We start from the raw sequence: 20,170 nt of genomic DNA on the forward strand, positions 1-20,170 counted from the left end.
ACCGCCTTGAAATCATGATGCATTAAAAATTGAGTAACCCATAATTTTCTTATGTCCCTCCATAATATGAAACACTTCTATAATGGCCATGCTTTCCACTAACCAGCGTTTTCTGTTCCCAGCTCCAACATCATCCCATCCCATTGTGCAAGTAGTGGCTGTCAAAGACATTTTGCTGCCTGAGAAAAAAGGCATGGCCCTTTCCGTATACAATATCTCGTGGGGGAAAACTTTTGAGTGTTCCCAAGACAAGATACGCAGCGACTGCGCAAAGGGCTTTTTCTGTGGTGGCCCCGCAGTCTTGGAACCCTCTCCCTGAGGAGCTCCGCTTAGCCCCCTCCCTGGAGTCATTTAAGAGAAACCTTAAGACTCATTTATTTCGTCAAGCCTTCCCTCACATGTCCTGACTGTTTTGCTCCTGCATACTATTTATGTATTTTTATTTGTTTTATTATTTTGATGATTAATGATGGATTTTAATGATATATAGTAGTATACGGTGTTGTTTTTTTTATGAAGGACTTCAGCTGTTAATTTTGATTTTTAAACTGTCATTTTATTGTATTATATTTGTAACCTGTATCGTATTGTATCTTATTCTGTTTGTAAACCGCCATGATCATAGGAACGGCGGTATATAAATAAAATTTCAATCAATCAATCAAAAAAAAAATCTGACTAGACTAACATAGGTGATGAGTTGTTGTTGTTGTTGTTGCTGTGTGCCATCAAGTCATTTTTGACTTCTGGCAACCCTAAGGAAAACCTATCATGAAGTTTTCTTGGCATGTTTTGTTCACTGGGGATTTGTCATTGCCATCCTATGATGGTGAGAGAGTGTGACTTGCCCAGGGTGGGTTTAACATGGTCAAGCCAGGATTTGAATCCTGGTCTCCAGAGTCATAGTCCAACACTCAAACTACTACATCATGCTGGCTCCCACGGATGATCAGACAGCAGACGAAGGACCTTACCACACAGGGCTCCTGGGACGCGATGGGAATGGTCCCAAAGGAGCCGGGAAGGGAATGGAACAAGTGGGGGACTTCTGTGTGCAGTAAAATGCGTCCCCCACTCGTTCCCCACTCGTTCCAGGCCCCTTCCGTTCTGTTCTCGTCCCTTTCTGTGGAGTCCCTGTGCGGTAAGGTTCTAACTGTAATGTCTCCTGCAAACTTGGAAGCATTAGGCCCCACGGAAAAAACTACTTTTCAAGCTAAAGGGCTCCTACCAAGCTCTGGAACTCCCATCCCATACAGGTTAGAATGCTGCCCTACTTGCAAAATATCTGTTTGTTTGTTTGTTTGTTTGTTTGAGCAGGCCACTGAAGGATCAGTGCTCAAGAAGAAAGGGCCTTGCATAATGTGCCCCAATGTTTATTTGTTTTCTTTCTGAATAAACTTAATTCTTAGCTACAAATGCATAACTAAGTATCGTGGGCCTATAGTATCCGCTGGGGTTTGGTTCCAGGATCCCCCATGGATACCCCAATCTGTGGATGCTCAAGTCCCATTAGTTACAGTGGGGTAGTAAAATGATGTCCCTTACAATGTACAATGATGTCAGGAAAATGGTATTCCTTATTTTTTTAAAAATGGAAAAATCAAGTTTTCCTTTCTGGATTTTTAAAAAATATATATTTTTGGAGTATTTTCAAGCTGTTGGATGGTTGAATCCATGGATGTAGAATCCGTGGAGATAGAGGACTGACAGTATCATCTCTTAACCCAAACCTAACTTTATAACTGGCAGCTGTTTTGAGCAACAGAGAGATGTTCTGCTGATGATGGCGGTGCAGAAGGACAACATTTCTAGCCAATACCTGCCAGTGACTTGTAGTGCAACAAAGAATTGCAGCAAGAGTCCTGCTTATGATTGACACAGCCTCATTTGCTGGCAAGAGGTGTCTGGAGACATAATCCTGCTGCAGCCCAACTGCTGGCTCCATCATTTAGAATGGCTTCCTGGAGTTTAAGGTGGAATTCAGAGGTCATTTACGATTGTGACAATAGAACCATGATTGCCAATACACAGTATAAATGAATATGGATCTGTTACAGATCTACAACCATAGGTTGAGACAGTGTAGTTCACCTAAACCCACCTAATGAGTTCAGGACAGAAGCAAAATTCAAAGAAGCGGGGATCATCCTTATTCATAACTCTGTGTCTCTCAGTCAAAATGCATCATCAATACAGGTTCCTTATGGCTGCGAATTCCATACATAAATAATATGTTGCATGTAAAAAGTACTTCTTTGAATCTGTTCAGAATAAGACTGCTTATTCTTTGTGAATTCTGTCCTGAACTAAGCTGATTTTGGACTAATGTACTGATCAAAAGGTTCATTTTGCTATTCTCAATATTTCTGCAGTGTTTTCAGTTCAAAAAACATATTACAGTTTATGTATTTTTAAAGACAAATATATTTACAAATCCATATTTTAAGAAAAAATACATTCTCTCTGTCCTTTTCTGTATACACACACATACCAATATTTAAATATACTTTTTGTGAGGATTTTTGTTAAAAGGTCTGACTGATATGGGAATGGCAAGAAGTGAATATGGGGGAAAACAAATCTGTCCACCCCAGTTGATTCTCTTGCCTATCAATTTCACTAGAGGATCCTACATTTTGATATTAAGATGTCTCCAAATTCTGGTATTGCCCATCATTACAACCTCCATCATTTCCTCATGTCATGCTGCTCGCTGGTTTTTTTGAGGTCCACTTTAAGCTGTCTTCACAACTTTTTAAAAGGAGAAGAATTATGCCAACTGGGTATGTGCATAAAGCACCTATGTCATAGGCTGTCTTATCTCATCTTCATGGGCATGTGCGTATCAAGTTCAGTCTCTGATGCAGTCCCCAACGTAAAGGTATGATTATCATCATCATCTTCTAAATAAAACATCTCAAGGACTAGGCATTCCCTCCTCATTGCATAAAATGAATTAGCCATACATGCAGACTTATTGTATAAAGAAATACTAGATGATTAAGAAAAGATGAGTCTAAAGGAGGAAGGGGGAAGAGTATGAGGGGCTTATCACACAGCTTTATACTGTGACTTACCATTCCCAACTTGAAGCCTAATTCTGGCTGCATCTTGGTCCCATCGCATGGCTTTTGTCACCCAATGCGCGGTCTGAGTACAGCCTGGCTGCAGCTTGCATTCCTTAACGCACGTCAGTGGCCATTTTTCAAAGTCAGAAAGCTCCTGGTTTTGAAAAATGGCTGCCGAAGTGCGTTAAGAAATGTGGGCTGCGGCCGGGCAGTACTTGATGCATTGGGAGACAAAAAACATTTGATGGGACCAGGATGCAGTCCGAATTTGTCTTCAAGTCGGGAACAGTAAGTCACGTTATAACAACGATGTGGTAAGCTCCTAAGACAGCAAGAGGTGAGAGTTTAAAAGCTTGGGACAGGGGAAATATTTTCATGTACCATAACCTAGCAAACGGATGAAACTAACTAAAAAAAAAAAAGAGTGTATATGAACCTTCAAACTGCAGTCCCACAAACTAAATTTTGACCTTTCCAATCCAGCTTTAGTTAATGTATATAAAAATTACAGTTTGCAAATGCAACTAGTACTGTACTCTTACCTTTTTTTCCCATCATCAGATGATGATTTAAACAAACTAAAAGCAACATACAAGTCATTCTGCAATCTATGCAAGGCACTGCTCAGAAACATGTGACGTGTGTGTGTGTGTGTGTGTGTGTGTATACACATGCACACACAAACACTCTTCACATTTGGGTTTTGTTTGAGGGCACACCAGATGGAACTCCAGGGTACTCTGGGATCTGCCATTTATCACAATGACAGTGCGTTGGTAACAACGATCCTCTCACCACAGGGGAAAGCCAGGGCAGCAAAAGCAGGAGGAGGAAATCAAAAAAGCTGGACTTTGTGGGGTTTGGCAACACTTGCGCTGCTCATTAACTTAATCATATTAATTTATTACCCATATACATCAAAGTAACTCACTGCAGAATTGTCACTGAGAACAATTTATAACAGCTCATATTCTCTACGCAGAGAGCAAAGCAGTCATTCCAAAGAAGCACATTTTGCTTCTCATTTTAACAGGCATGTGCACATCTCTCCACTTTAACAAAGTGATTTGGCAATTAGGCCTGAGGAACTAGATGGAGATGTCAAGATGGAGGCTCCTTCATGACTGAAGGAGATGAGGAAAAGCACAAATCCACTGTCAGCTGAATTGTAGTTAGCTTGGGGAGGGAATGAAGGAGTGCTTGTCATCTAGAGCCCTTCCTCAATATATGATTATTATTGCTCATTGTTGTGTGCCTTCAAGTCATTTCCAACTTATGGTGACCCTAAGATGAACCTACCATGGGGTTTTCTGAACAAGTTTGTTCAGAAAGGGTTGCCATTGCCTTCCCCCGAGGCTGAGAGCATGCAACTTGCCCAAAGTCACCGAGTGGGTTTACATGGTCAAGCCAGGAATTGAACCCTGGTCTCCAAAGTCATAGACCAACCCTCCACCTACTATACCACATTGGTTTACACTTTGATTAACCGCACACCTTAATAGAACCCTAGGATCTGCCGTTTGGTGAGGTACCACAGATCCTAATCCATGTACAAAAGCTGATTTGAGCAATAGTTGGCTCTTACCCCAACCATGTGTCCCCTGCCACATCTGAAATAACAGGTTAGTTTAGGGGGCCTAGGACAGGTTGTGTAGTATTCCCAGCTCTGGCATCTAGATGGGAAGAGCCAGAGAGTTTTGTGATTTCTGAAATCAGACACTGAGGGAGCCACTTCATCCCGCCTAACTATAGAACTAACCTTGAAAACAGCCAGCAAGACATGAAGCCATTCTGAAGCCACCTTCCTGCGGCAGTTACAACATGTAACCAATTCTTAGTCCTGCTGCTGTTATGATCATGGTGTTCACATACAGGAGTGGCATTGGGAATTCTTGGTGTTTGCGATGGTTTGGACTTCAACTTCTAACGATTTGTTTCCGGGTACAATTCAAGTTTCTGGTCAGGGCCTATAAAGCCCTACATGGCTTAGGTCTAGACTATCTGAAAGACCATATCTCCCTATAGAAACGTGCCAGAATCTTAAGATCATCAGAAGAAGGTTTTCTCTGAAGCCAGCTACCATCATTTGCTTGGTGAGGACACAAGAGAGAGCCTTCTCAGTGGCTGATCCTTGGAATTCCCTTCCATGGGAGGCTTGGCTGGCCTCCTACCTGCTCTTCTTTCAATAGAAGGCAACGACTTTTCTGTTTAATTAAACTTTACATACATAATTGCTAATAGGGAGACTTCTTACTGGAGAGGGGTGCTTTATTTTGGAACTTTTGTATGCCTTTTAGATAATTTTATGCAGGTGGCGTATCACTAATCCAAAATGCTTGGGAGCAGAAATGTTTCAAATGTCCAGTTTCCCCTCCAGATCTTGTAATATTTTATATACAAAATATCTTGGAGATGGGACCCAAGTCTAAACACAAAACTGATTTATGTTTCATATGCACCTTGTATACATAGGCAGAAGGTAATGTTAGACGTTTTAAATAATTTTGTGCGTGAAACAACGTTGAAACATCCACCAGCCCCATTTAATATGACCAGTGGTAAGTCAATGTTTTTACTTGTGGCTTGTTGTGTTGTATTTTTATTGTTCTTATGTTTGTTGTTACCCGCCTCGATCCAATACAGGGAGAGGGGGGATACAAATAATAATAATAATAATAATAATAATAATAATAATAATAATAATAATAATTTAATAATAATAATTAAATAATTATTGTTTAATAATAATAAATTATTATTATTATTATTATTATTATTATTATTATTATTATTATTATTATTATTATTATTATGGGATTATGGATGTTGAACCCAGAATCAGGTCCACATTGTTATGAACCAAGACTCCTCTTATACTTATATCCCATCTTTCCTCCAGTGAGTTCATACTGATGGTGCAAACTTCCCCAACATTTTGCACTGCTGTCAATCTAAACTAAAGCTAAACTCTAATCCTCCTGATCTTTGACTTCCATAGATAGCCTTTGTAGTTTGATAATGTTTGATAATGTAAGAGGGATGGGAAGGCGGGGCGGATTGGGGAGATCATTTCTCCTTGTTCACAACACTTAAGAGAAAGTACCCATGCAGTCTAGAAGCCCTCTGAGATAAATGCTTCCCCCATATCATCTAACCAAGTATCTAATGGCACTTTCCCTTTAAGGAAATTACGATTAATGAAGAACTAAATCACAAATCCATTAGGTTTTAGTCAGCACAGCAACACCACATGGGTTTTTTCATGAATGCTAAAAAATCCAATAACGTAACCTCTGGTAAAGCATGAAAAGCCCTGAAGGACAAGGCAGTTAGATCAATATTAGTTTATTTCAACTGCTGCGCAGAAGGAAGAGCCAGAGCTGATCATCCGACAGATTTTATTACCTGTTGGGGAGATAAGTCCTGGTGATAAGAGGCCTGGCACTCCGTGGGGCAGGAGGCGTGTGTTCTCTTGTATTGCAACCCCCAGAGAGCGCTTGGGAGGTCTCCCCGGTCGCGAACTGTTGAAACAAAAGTGAAAATAAACTTTAAGTGCTCTTTTGTCAAAAGGATTTGCATAGTAATGCACTTTGCATTGATTTTTTTAAGGCCTGAACAGTGTAGGCCTTGGCTGGATTCAAAGTTGCTTGTAGAAGCTTAACTCTTTCGCTTCTCGGAAATCAGCTGGAGAGCCACACTACACGGTTACAGCACTATGGTTCCGCTTTAACTGTCATGGCAACATCCTATGGAATCACATGGGTTGTAGCATGGTCGACCAAATAACAGAGCAATGGAATATCACTGACAAAACTCCTTGTATAGACACAAAATTATATTAGAAGCTTGGATATACATTACAAAAGCTTACTATTTGTTAGTATCATGTGATAATACAATATAACACATATGCAGTTGACATGGGATGTATAGAAGGAATGCTGTGAAGTTCAGAGAACACACAGAAATGCCAAATCTGGAGTTATTCAACCATTTCATAGTTCTTCTTCAGTCCTTATTTACAAACAAATCCTCTTAATGAGCTAATTAGCTAATTTTTTTGCAAATAAGGACTGAACTATGGAACAGTTGAATAACTCTGGATTTGCTGTCTCTGTGTAATATAATTTTATAAGCATATAAGGAGTTTTTCCAGTGTTATTCCATTGCTCCAGAATTCCAAAATATTCAACAATCTATAACGATCCACATTTGTTTTCAGTTAACACAAACTTAGTTTCACGCATGCAAATATTAAAAATTTTGTGGATTTAAAATTACCTTCAGTCTATGTGTATATGAAACAGATATAAAATTCATGATTTGACTTAGGTTCCATCTCCCATACATATCTCATTATGTATATGCAAATATTCCAAAATCCAAACAAATCATAAAGAAAAATGAAATCCAAAACACTTCTGCTCCCAAGCATTTCAGATAAGGGACATTCAGCCTGTTCTTGTTGTTAACCCTGTGCACCAGGAATTTACACTGCCCCTTATTGCCATTTTGAAAATCTGGCAATGCTAGCTGCAGTACAAAACATCAGGAAGGAACTAGGTAGTGTATCCCTATCCAAATGCTAGAAGATCATGCTCTTTTTTTCAGTATTATTTGTCCACATGCATATTTAATTGATGAAAACAAATGCAATTCATTTATTATACCCTCCAACATTGCACAGGTGAAAACGGAGACACATCAGAGTATGCTGAAGATGGGGAAAGCTATTGATAAGGAAGATCAGAAAAGCTAGGAAAGGCTGCAGCAGTTTGCTCTTGCTTAACTCGGCAGACAAGAACAAGATTCTACCTTCCTCCTCTTTCACCTGCTGAATTAATTGATGCAATCTAAGGGGCTTATCGCACAGTTTAAAAAACCAAATTACCACTGCTGAATTGGATTCGAATTCGGGATACATTCAGATTTTATCACATGCATCTTTACTGCCGCCGCTGCCGGCGGCTGCATCCTGGGAAGCACCCAGCTAGAATCCAAGTTCAGCTGGACTCTTTTCAAAGCCAGGAGTTTCCTGGATTTGCAAATCAGCTGAACTTGGATTCTAGCTGGATGTTACCTGGAATGTAGCTGCCCGGTGGCAGCAGCAAAAACATGTGTGATAAAATCCAGATGTATTCCAAATTTGAATTGAATTTGGCAACGGTAAATGGTTTTTTTAAATTGTGCAATAAAGTCCTAAATATGCACTCTGAACTCAATTTGCAGCAATTGAAGTAAGCTGAGGATGAAGGGATAGAGCAGGAAGAGACACAAACAGGGACATTTTAAAAGCCGATGAAAAAGTGGGACAAGAGAGGATCAACTGTGACTTTCCTTGCAAAATCACAATAGGCAGAATGGTCTCTTTAAACAGATAAGCAGTAATAGTAATAACAACAGCAGAGCGAATGAATGAATGAACAACAACAGGATAGAATTACAACATTTATTTATTATCACTATGCTAGAAGATGATAAAGTGCTTTTATGCAGTGTGACGGTGAGTCAAATATGAACGTTGTAGAACAACTAATTGTTCAGTTACATTAAATACTTTGCTACTGTAGAACTACAAAGGCCATGATGTAATACAATGAATGAAGCACAAAAGTAAAAAAGCATTAGGGACATCTAATATTAACTAAACAACATCAGCTGAATATTGTTGCCCTTCTTTCTTCCCTGATAGAAACCTCTTTTACCCAGAATAATAAAAAAGCTCACGAAAAACGTTCTGTTATACAACGAAGCAGCACCAACAAATGAGAGGTTCATAGCAAGAATGATTCCCTCTCCGCAAAATGATTTTTCCCTTTCTCACAAAGAAGCAGAACTTAAACCTCACTTCATCAACTTTGCAGTAGCAAAGCTCTTTATCAAACGGAGACAAACTCAATGTTCAAATGACAGAAACTTCTAGTATCATTGCACAGAGGTGCCATTACTGTATTCATGCTTTGACAAAATGTGCGCATATTATTTGTTTTATTGTACATTTGTCTAGCGGTCACACACGCACGCACACACCCATGAAATAATTCTTGAGTTTACTATTTTATACCTGCACACCTTTTCCCTTTTTCTCTAGATTAAATTGTCAAGTTCTGCAATTCTTTTCCTCCCCACTTTTTCTCTGGGGAATCCTCTACTACACAATAGAGTATGACATAATGTAAAAATGTGTGCTGTACAGATAAAGAGATTTCATGGAACGATAGAAGCCAGTCTCTGAAGGCCTGCTCTTGTGCCAAGTGCCTCACAACAGCACAACAGCGCTGTTTAAATGTGCAATTTGGGACTTGGCCACCAAGAAGTCAGTTGTGCATGGTCACCACTGCACACTAAAGAGCTAGAAGCCTCTACCGGCCCATTCCTGTAAGACTGTCTTTTAGCCTAAGGGCATTACCACATGATTCTCACCTCAATCTGATCAGTTAATAAAATTGGAAACATACTGTTTTCAGAGACATCATTATCACACCTCCGCGCAATAGTGTCATGCTCTGTTTCCAGGACATGGACTCTGACTCGGAGACTGAAGCAGTGGATCTGCTGGGACCTTCTGCTGAACCTAAGCAGGAGGAAGTTCCAGAGCCACATGTCTCAGAGGCAGACCAGAGTGTTGTACCAGCTCTGGCAAAGAGTCCTACTCATTGAAATACAGAAGACAACTTATCCATACCTAATTTAGGGGCTGTACAGATCGGGAGCCATCTTGGTGCACACCTTTCCACATGCACACCAGGCATAGCACCCAAACAGTGCTGCGTGGAGGGAGTATCATGAAGTGCCAGTGCACCTATGGCATCCCTTCTGAGATGCAAAAAGAACCCCACTTTTCAGGCTTCTTTTTGCTCCTTCCAGAAGCTGCCACATGGGGTTGCCACGGCCTCCATCTAGGGCAAACAGGGGCAGTGTTGAGCCATCTGTCTATAGAAGCCAACAAACGGAGGGATTGAGGAGGTCTCAGAGAATGTTTAGGAAGCAGCAATTCAATTAAGCAGCAGCTACATTGAGCAGCTGATCTATAAATTCTCAGCCTGCCCTCCAGGAGTTGTCAGGGATTATCTGACCTACCTGGCTCCCCATTGTGTTCCTGAACTCTGTGCATGATCTGGACTGTGTTTGTTGACTCTGGATGCTCTTCACCTGACTTGGACATTACTGAACTCTGTTTGGGACTTAAAGCTTGTATTTCCTAAGGTAAAGTAAGTGCTGAACTATCAGTTACTCTGTGACTGGGCTTCCTCATTAGCTACTGGCTATCAGCTGTGTAGCAATTGGCCTTTGGGTGGTTGCCCATATTGTGTTTGTGACAAACAGTAGGACGGGAGCCATTTCTGTTATCACACACTTCTGCACTCCTCTTTAACCCCACTTCCCTGCGTCCACTGTCCCTTAGCAGCAAGTGGTAGAAACAAGCCCTGAATAATAAATTCTGCCTACATTATTCCAGGACCAATACTGCAAACCCCACAGGCAAGATGATACATCCTCTGGGCTAGGGTACGCTTCCCCACCCCACAAGCACACAGGGTAAAGCAACAGGAAGTTGAATCCTTAAATTCCATTTGGGAGAAAGGTGGGATATAAATTCAATAAGTAAATTAATACCTAGGCTGTATAGGGCAGAATCAAACAGATGAGACAACTGACCAGCAGTGACCCATCTTCTACCCAAACAGATAATGAGAACAATACTGTTTACAGAATGGTTTTCTGCCTAGATCCATTTCTAATCCCCTCAATATCCTTGAATTACTAAAGCATGAACTATTCACAGGGCTTTCTGAACACAAAGAAGTTCTTCTTATGCTACTAAATGGTGGTTAATATTGGGGCACGATGCTGACAAGGATTTTACAACCCATCTGCCTGGTGGCAGAGCAGCACATCCATTACACATGATTTCCAATCAGCCAACAACCTGACATACTTGGAACCAGGATGATATACAGCAAACCCTCACTTACAGTCAATTCTTAATGACAAAGCAGACAAAAACTGAAAATGGTCGAGGAGACCTAAGCCATGGCTTGGACAATTCTTTGGAAACTCAAACAAAGTTTTAGGTTCCAACTATGGTTGCTCAAACTACGAATTCATATGGTATAAAGAACCAGAGGCACGTGTATGTGAATGCTGGAAGTCCACTGTTACCCAAAAGATGGAGTGAACTATCCTATGATACTATAAATCTTGAGTTTTCACCACTTTTAACTTTGAGACTCACATGGTGATAGCTGAAGGAAGTAGACTTGCTGATGGATTCTATGGCTGTATTTTCAAATTTACTAGAATCAGATGTAAATTTACATATTAATCAAGACAAATAAACATGTGGTGCTTTAACTAGGAAACAGTCTGATGACAATTTAATCAGCATAGGTTGAAAGGTCCATCACTACAGCATCCGGCTGCAGTGAAAATATTGATTGTGTTACTGATTTTGGTAATGCCTTATTTTGCAGGGCACAAATAACCATGTAATTACTCTTTAATTGAATGGTGATTGGCTGCTAGCAATTATTAAGGGTTTTTTTAGTTTAATTACTAGATTATTTATGCTCAGCAATATAAAATAATATTTTCATGACGGAACGTATTAAGATGAATAACAATGGGACAGATGTGCATCCCAGTGTTGGATGTGATGGCAGTGTGAGCTCACGTGAGCTCACCAAGTCCAGAAGTAATTATCCCCGTCCAACAAACTATGGTTTATTGGACTGAGAATAAGCTGTGGGCCCAGCAATGTATACCAACTAAACCAGAAATATATGACATAAAAGTGTGGTAAAACTGTAGTGCCAAGACATCATATCCTCTGAAGGAAGTCCTTTACTTCGCCTGACAGCATGGTACACCATGGAAAGCCCAACACAGTTATAGTTGAACAATGCTGCGTGGAAATATCAGCAGTGTATTTTTAAGACATACACACTGGGTTAGTTACATTTCTTGCAAGAAAGGAGTGCTAGCATCTCCTTGAAACAAACATTATCAGGCAATGCGAGAATATTAGACACTGTCCTTCTGGTTGTCAGAAAGTAGAGGACTACCTGTAAATTAAACCAAAAAAGAACTTCTCCTAAAATATCCATTGTACTTGGACTTAGGAATTTGATATCTTGACCCCACACTGTTCATACCAGAGATACTGTAATACCCTTTTTAAAAATATATATTAGCAAGAACGGAGTATTGTGCATCACACTGGGCTGCTAAGTATGTCAAACTAGCTTTTAAGAGGAGGGAAGGCTTTAATTTCTTCTGGTGGCAATATATGGTCTTGAAGCCATTTAAAATAATAATTACTTAATTTAACAATTAACAGTTGTACAGATGGATTTATCTCATTTCCTTTTTAATCAGTTTTATAGATTTTTTTTTTTTGGTCTGTCTGTTTGGTGTATGCACAAAAATTTTGTTGTGCCAAGGTGATCTAAATATTCAACTTCATGTGAACATGTTTGGTGTTGTGAAACAGCATTATGGAAAATCCCTTACGATATGCCAATAATTTGCCACTTCCTCCTCTATTTTAGAAACCAAAAGCTTTAAAAGATTACTTGTCAGGGTAAAAGACGGAGAAACTTTAAATGTGCAAGTGTGAATTCTCCTCCCAGGCAAAGTCAGCCACAAGAAAACAAGAAAAGGAGAAAGTGGCAGAGTCAACCGCTCCAAGGAAATCCTTCTGTGAAGTGCCACAGCTGGCTGGACAATAGCAATGGAGGAAATACTCCAAAAGGGCAGTAGGAAGACTGGGCAGGAGGCCAGAATGGGCATTTTGGACCTCCCAAAACAGTGTGATTTGGAAAGCATCTTTCTCGAGGTTTCACTGGATGAGAAACAGATAAACAAATATCTGTAAAATCTGTCATATTACAGCAAATGGGGTCAGTTAGCCCCCTGGCAACTTCGCCAAAGATATACGCTGCTTTATTTTATTGCTGAAAATATTTCTCTCTTTCTATTTTTGAGGGGAATGCTGGTGTTTGTATTCTATTATTCAATGTACTGCATTTCTATTAAAGCCATATTAGACCACTGCCAGTGGTTTGGGTCCCCAACTGGACACTGGAGTGCCAAGCTACCACTAATGCATTTCCATTTTTAAAATGTTTTGTTGCTGTCATGTGCTGTCAAGACATTTCCGACTTATGGCGACCCTAAGGCAGACCTATCATAGGGGTTTCTTGGCAAGATTTTAACTGAATAGGATTTGTTCAGAGGAGGTTTGCCACTGCCTTCCCCTGAGGTTGAGAGAGTGTGACTTGGTCATGCAGTGGGTTAACATGTCTGAGACAGGATTTGAACTCTGGTCTCCAGAGTCCTAGTCCAACACTTGAATCGCAACATCACACTGGTTCTCAATTTATTTGGAGACAAATACAATATTTGGGAGGGATGCTGGGGGTCCTGGGAGCCTCAAAGTGGCTCTGACAACATACACAAAAACACATTTACTATGAATGTGATACTGAAACAACACTTAAAATACCTATGAAATTTAATTTCTTAAAAACTGAACAGATTGTATTATACAGCAGGCCCTTGTTATCTGATGGGGTTTGGTTCCAGGGCCCCCTGTGGATACCAAAATCCATGGATGCTCAAGTCCCATTAAATACTATGGTTAGGAAAATGGTGCCCCTTATATAAAATAGCAAAACCAAGGTTTGCTCTTTGGAATGTATATCTTTTGGAAATATTTTCAAGCCATGGATGCTTGAATCCGTGGATAACTAATCATTGGCTATGGAGGGCTGACTCCACGTATAAATACTTACATAGCAATTCTCAGACATTTCTGAAGTTTCAGTCTATACCAGTGATTCCCAAACTCTGTCATTCCAGGTGTTTTGGACTACAGCTCCCAGAGTCTCTGCCATCTTGGCCAGTTGTCTTGGATACTGGGAGCTGAAGTCCAAATCACCTGGAAGCTCATAGTTTGGGAATCATTGGTCTATACTCTCTATCAAAGTGGACATTCTTGAATGTTTGGAGGAAGAAAATAGGTCTACCAGTGAGTTCATATTTATGGATTTTTTTGAGCTGGGTTCATCCAAGAGAACCAATAAGAAGACATATGATGTTATCTACAATCTTCCTAACATAAGGTCCACTTTGACAGACAGTGCAAACTGCAACTTCAGACATTTCTGTCTTATGCAAACCACACTCTTATTTGGTGGTGCATTTTCTCTCTTTTTAGTGACATGTCAGCAAACTATGTTAGATTCCATCCCAATGCAATCTCTTTGCCCAGGGTCCACAAAAGGAAACAGCCATCAAGAGTAAAGACAAAACACACCAACTTCTACCTCCTATCTGGCAATCACTGCTCTAACATAACATGCTTTGTGTATGATGCCTACTTTTAGATTGTGTGCAAACAAGTATTGGCAAGGCAACAGCTCTTTAGAAGCATGAGATCATAGTGCTGAAATGCTGCTAAAAGGAGGGGTTAGGGATCTACCGATCTTTTGACAGTTCAGCTTTGCAGAATTAACGTTAGATGTAACATTTTAAAGGATTAATGGAGGAATACTGTCCTGCAGAAGCTTGATTTCCTCTGGGGGTCTAGCCCACCGTTTAGGCATAATTTATCCTGATGCTCTACTTTTCATTTTCTGGCCTTCATTAGTGGAACTGAAATAGTATCCTATCCCCCTGAGTGCGGAGAATAAACCGACTGGAAATATATTTCGGCAATACTTCATGTTTCTGAAACTGAAGTGGATTACCACCCAACAACATTAACTTAGCAGCCTCCCTATAAACTTTGCAGGCTTGGCAGTTATCTGGATGAGAAGGGAAAATACTGCATCTTTGGGCGCAAATGAGATATGACATGTTCCAAAGTACGTTTCACGTAAGCGGTGATAAATGAGGGAGTCAATATATTTGTGGTTAGTTTTAAAAAATAAAGGAATGTGTGGTAGGTTGCTTTTGACACCTTCTAGTTGGCAGTGTCTACTAATCTGGGTGAATTCCCTATGCTCTGCATTAAGCAACCTGATTGATAAATACTTATTGATTGCAAAAATCTTTTTTTTCCAAGGGCTAAATATTTGATTTAGCAAATGCTTGAATGTCTAATATAGCCCAATCCGTTAAGTTAAACTAAACCACTTGAAATTAAGACAGTTGCACTCATGGAAGGGAAGAATATGTAGGTGGAGGAAAGAGCTAGAGTACAAACTCAGGCTCCAAAACACCTCAACTTTAATAATGTTTTCTCAGAGTCTAGAATTCCCTGCTAAGTCCTCCCTTTCCCTTACTCTTGTCCTTCTGTCAGTGAATAAAAGACCTTTTCATTCAGGCAGACCTTTGACATGTAAGCTGATACATTGTCGAAGTGCGTGTAATGGTTCGAGCTTGGCGATGTTTTCATTCTACTTTTAACATGCCCATGTCTTTAATCGATACTTTGTTGATCATCTGTGTTTTATTAATGTTAGCCACTTTGAGCACTTTTTAGTTGTTACAAATTAAACAAGGAAACAGAGATGCAGATACTGTTAATATATAGTTAAATGGGCCATCATTAGCCAGCATCTCTAAGTTAGATGCATTACAGAGAATGCAACAGGACAAGAGTATGAAATAGTCTTTAGCAATTGGAACCTGTCAATGGCAGAATCCACTAATTCAAAAAAGGAATAATGTATTTACCATCGCTCAAAGCCTTCCGTTGCACCGACATTTCAGAACAATGCTCTGTTCACTTGGGCCTTATTATGTACATTTCCAAGGTGCCAGATGTAGTTAAACTCTCCATGACCTTGAGTGTTTAGGAAGAGAAAGAATCCTTTGACCTCTCTGCAACCTGATTCTGTCTCCTCTCTGTGTTGGCAAACTGATCACTTGTCTAACTATTGAACAACAGTGTATTACTAACCAGATCAAAGGCAACGACAGGCCAACTCAGCAGCAGGGGGAAAAAAGCCAACCATGCAAAATGGACAATTAACATTAATCATACATGAAGCTGTTTAAGCGGATAACTAGAACCTGGTCACTATAGCAACCCTCATAAAACAGGCCTCAAAGCGAATGCATGGACTCTCTCCTTACCACATTTTGTGGGAACGCCATGCCATTGTGCTCTCCTGACATTTACAGACCAGAGTGAATTACTAGCAGGAGGGGATCAATGGGAGGATGCATGAAATGCATGAAAGCCACGGCATAGTTTTTGAAGTTGGTTTGTATCCATATCTGTCTGTTAATCTCCTTTAGATGGCAAAGGTGTGTGTGTATACAGACAAAGCACACACTTGGACCATGCTTCTCTCTCACCTGGCCAGATTCTAGGGAAGGTTTTTGTGTATGCGCACATCAGGAAAGGAGGAAGCACAATTCTGTCACAAGCGAACTACAATCTGCAATTATTTGACATGGTTGAAGGATGGCAAGTGGTGGTCAAATTCCAGAAACAGCAGGGAACAGAAGTCTGTTTGGTTACTCAGATAAGTTGCTCAGACCGACATACAGGCCGAGTCTTCCTTATCCGGAATGCCAAAATCCTCTAAAATACAAAGTTGTTTTCATGGGTGGCTGAGATTGTGGCATCTTTGCTTTCTAATCGTTTAGCTGCAGAAACTTTGTTTCATGCTCAAAATTATTTAAAACATTAGGAATAAAATTACCTTCAGGCTATATGTATAAGGCATAAACAAAACATAAATGAATTCCATGTTTAGATTTGGGTCCCATCGCTAAGATATATCATTTTTATAATAGGGGGTAAGGGGATTATGAAATTTTTATTTATGTATGTAGTGTATATGTTGTTGATGTATTTTATTGTTGTAACCCACCTCGATCCTTTTGAGAGAGGCAGGCTATAAATATGTTGTTGTTGTTGTTGTTGTTATATGCAAATATTCCAAAATTCAGGGGGAAATCCCAAATATTTCTGGTCCCAAGCATTTTGGATAAGGGAGACTCACCTTGTACTAATTTGGATGTGAGGAGATTATACAAGAGCCAGTGTGGTGTAGTGGTTTGAGTGTTGGACCAGGAGTGTGTGTATATGCTTGCAAGTGACCCCATGAATTTCATAGTGACAGGAGACCAAGATTCAAATACTCATTCAGCCATGAAAACCCACATGGAGAGTCACACTCTCTCAGCATGGGCCATGGAAAGACTCCTCTGAATAAACCTTGCAAGTAAACCCTGCTGTAGGGTTGCCACAACTTGAAGGCACACAATGACAGCAGGGGGGTTAAAAACAGAGCTAAGAAGTACTTTTTTACAGTAACCACAACTACGTGCAACAAAACACTTCTGGGGGATAATGGGAGGACAATCACATTGGTTTATGAAACAACACAGAAAGCATTTCTAAGGACATTTGTTTAGGACTTAGAAGATGGGGAGATACATCCTCTAGTTTATAAGAGGCACCAATCCTTCTCTCACTCAAACCACCAGAAGTGATCCCTTACTAGCAAATAAGATCACCATGTCCTATACCTACAACATAGCCCAGATCATGTACAATGGAATTTATTAATATTAACACATTGCCTCCCAAGGTAACACTTCCCAGCTCTGGTTAATAAGGCCTGGTATATCTCCATTGGCCTATAAGATCGGACGGGGACCATTTATTCCCATACTTCAGTTGAACAGAAACACTTAGCACTCTCTCTTGGAGCAGTCAAGGGAGAAAGGACCAAGAGAAGTTAGGGAAAGCTTGAACCTTAAACCTCTTACATTTGCACATCACAGCTGATCTCCCAAAAACTATGCTACAGTACAGTAGTTAACTGGAAAGTATTGTATCCATTATGATGATAAAATACTTGTGATAAAGATTTAACCTCTCTATTTGCATTGTCAAAGAGAGAGAGAGAGAGCTGACGGAACAAGCAATTTAAGGGTTGACTACTCAACTGACAGAAACTATGGTTGTGAGGCTATTTTATACTTCGTTTGCCTGACCTACTTGACTATTTAAATAGAATACATTCAAGATCTGCACTGGCTATTTGTTTATTTTTTATATAAATGGAAGAGGTATAAAAAGTACATTTTTAATCTGGGAATAAATTACTAAACCCAGTAAAGTAAAGGGGAGCCTTAATGAGAAGGGAACAAACCCTCAAAAGAAGAACATAGAATTTGGGGAGAAGCTAATGGGGAATGCAGAGAGAGGAATACAATCGACCCTCCGTTTTTGCAGCGGATCCGTTCTGGGACACCACCACCCCGTGAAAACAGAGACTCACCTATATAGAAACGCCATAGGCTTGAATGTGGTGTGTGCCTGCAAGCGCATGCAGGGTGCACACTGCGGTAGCATACCTCATTGAAAATAATGGAGGTCGCCTCTCCATGAATATTCAAGATCATGGACCTCAAGTCCGCAAGAAAGAAGGGGTGACTGTAATCTGTTAAGACTTGCATTGTAGCATCCAAGTATCATAGTGTAGCCCCAGCAAAAGCCAAATACCTCTCCCAGACCTCAGCATTACCACCAACTTTGAGGAGCAGCCAGATCCTACCATCCCTGCCCTAGAATTGGACATCTCTACACTTATCTGGGATGGGTTTGAGTCCTTTTGAAATCAGTTAGATTTACTTCAGAGGAGACATGTCTAGGGCTGTGTCTAAGGCTCTGGGAACAATCTGGAGAATTTTGGTCCTGAAGCTGCCCTGATGTTCTCTATTGTGACACAGGGCAGTTGTTTGCAAACTTGCTCCACTGTGCCGCCTGGCATTGCTGCGCAATTTGCCTGCAGTGACACCATGAATCACACTTGCAAATAGCTGACCAGTGTAATAACAGAGAGCTCTGAGTCTTCCAAGAAGAACTGGAACAAAAGTTGAGTTATTTTACTATGGGCCCATTCACATTACAAAAAAAATCGGTTTTGAAACCGATTCAATCACGTGAAGTTCCTACTCACCCCGAATCTCACACAAGCGAATCCGGGGCTTGCACACCCGTTCCGTGTTAAATGGCCCCTAGCGCGGGTCTTTTGAAATCGGCGCAAATACCGTTTCTTTTTAAAAACCCCGGGTCCTGGGAATGAGAACTTTGGCCTCGATCACGATCGAGGCAAATTGAGGGAGGGATTTAGGTCAGAGGGTGGGCAAAGGGCAAGGCATTTCCTCCCCTCATTGGAGGGGAGGGGGAGGAGGAAAGAGCCCTGGGAAGAAGGGAGCAAGGGAAGGCATTCTTTAGGAGCCTCTTTTCCCTGCATCCCCTGCCCAAAGCCCTCTGTCACTGGGCATTCCTTCCCTTGCAGGAGGAAAAAATCAGGTCATGAACGGAGCTCATGTCAGGCAACCCCCCCCCCCCTTTTCAAATTCAAACAATTTTTTTTGAGCGAACATGCGCATTGTTTATATTCCAGAATGTTGCAAACAATGTTACATTTTTAACAATTTTTTTTGAGCGCACATGCGCATGGTTTATATTCCAGAGGCAGATGGAGCCAGGCTTGCACTTGCTTTCTGCAGAGGGAGAAGCTACAAATGTTGCAAACAATCAGTGTTACATTTTTAACAATTATTTTTGAGCAAATATGCGAATGATTTGTCTTCTTGAGCAGATACAGCAAGGGAAGCAAAGGGAAAGCTAATGTTGCTTTTAAAAGCATTAAAAAAAAAGCATGGCAATCCCATCCTTTGCCTGGGACAGGGGCAGATCTGACCCAAAAGCCCACAGGTTTATTAAAAAAGAGAGAGAGAGAGAGAGAGAGAGAGGCATCTCTCTCCCTGCTTCAGCCGCTGAAACCCCTGTGCCTGGCTCTTTAAAAAGGGAGGACACTTCCCCTGATGCCCTGCAAACGTCACCATGACGATAGCTTGATTGGCAGCGGCCAATCTACAGAATGCATTCGATTTCTGTCAAAATGCATTCAATTTCAATTTGTAGTGGGCACTTGCTAACGGAGCGATTCGGGGGAGGGGCATCCGGATCATCCCAGTTCCCTCCATGTCTTTTAGGCCAGTATGAATGGGGCCTATATTATAGGGAAGGGTATACCCCATGTTCAGTGTTTGATGGGCTGGACATTGTCCAGACTGTTCCCAGCAGAACTGGGGACTGGGCCATGTATCACCTGGGCTGC

At 40.7% G+C, this 20,170-nt stretch overlaps 1 protein-coding gene across 5 annotated transcripts in view; it reads right to left on the bottom strand.

Annotated features, from left to right (window-relative positions):
- The window catches only part of DACH2 (dachshund family transcription factor 2), a 321,363-nt gene that overhangs the window by 143,857 nt on the left and 157,336 nt on the right, over positions 1-20,170 (bottom strand). For all 5 annotated transcript variants that reach the window (XM_042480324.1, XM_042480323.1, XM_042480325.1 and 2 more), the window contains exon 2: positions 6,474-6,589. In XM_042480324.1, the coding sequence (XP_042336258.1) occupies positions 6,474-6,589 (116 nt within the window). The remainder of the gene's footprint in view (positions 1-6,473; positions 6,590-20,170) is intronic.

The sequence above is a fragment of the Sceloporus undulatus genome, chromosome 7 (assembly GCF_019175285.1).
Source record: "Sceloporus undulatus isolate JIND9_A2432 ecotype Alabama chromosome 7, SceUnd_v1.1, whole genome shotgun sequence".
Lineage (NCBI taxonomy): Eukaryota > Metazoa > Chordata > Lepidosauria > Squamata > Phrynosomatidae > Sceloporus > Sceloporus undulatus.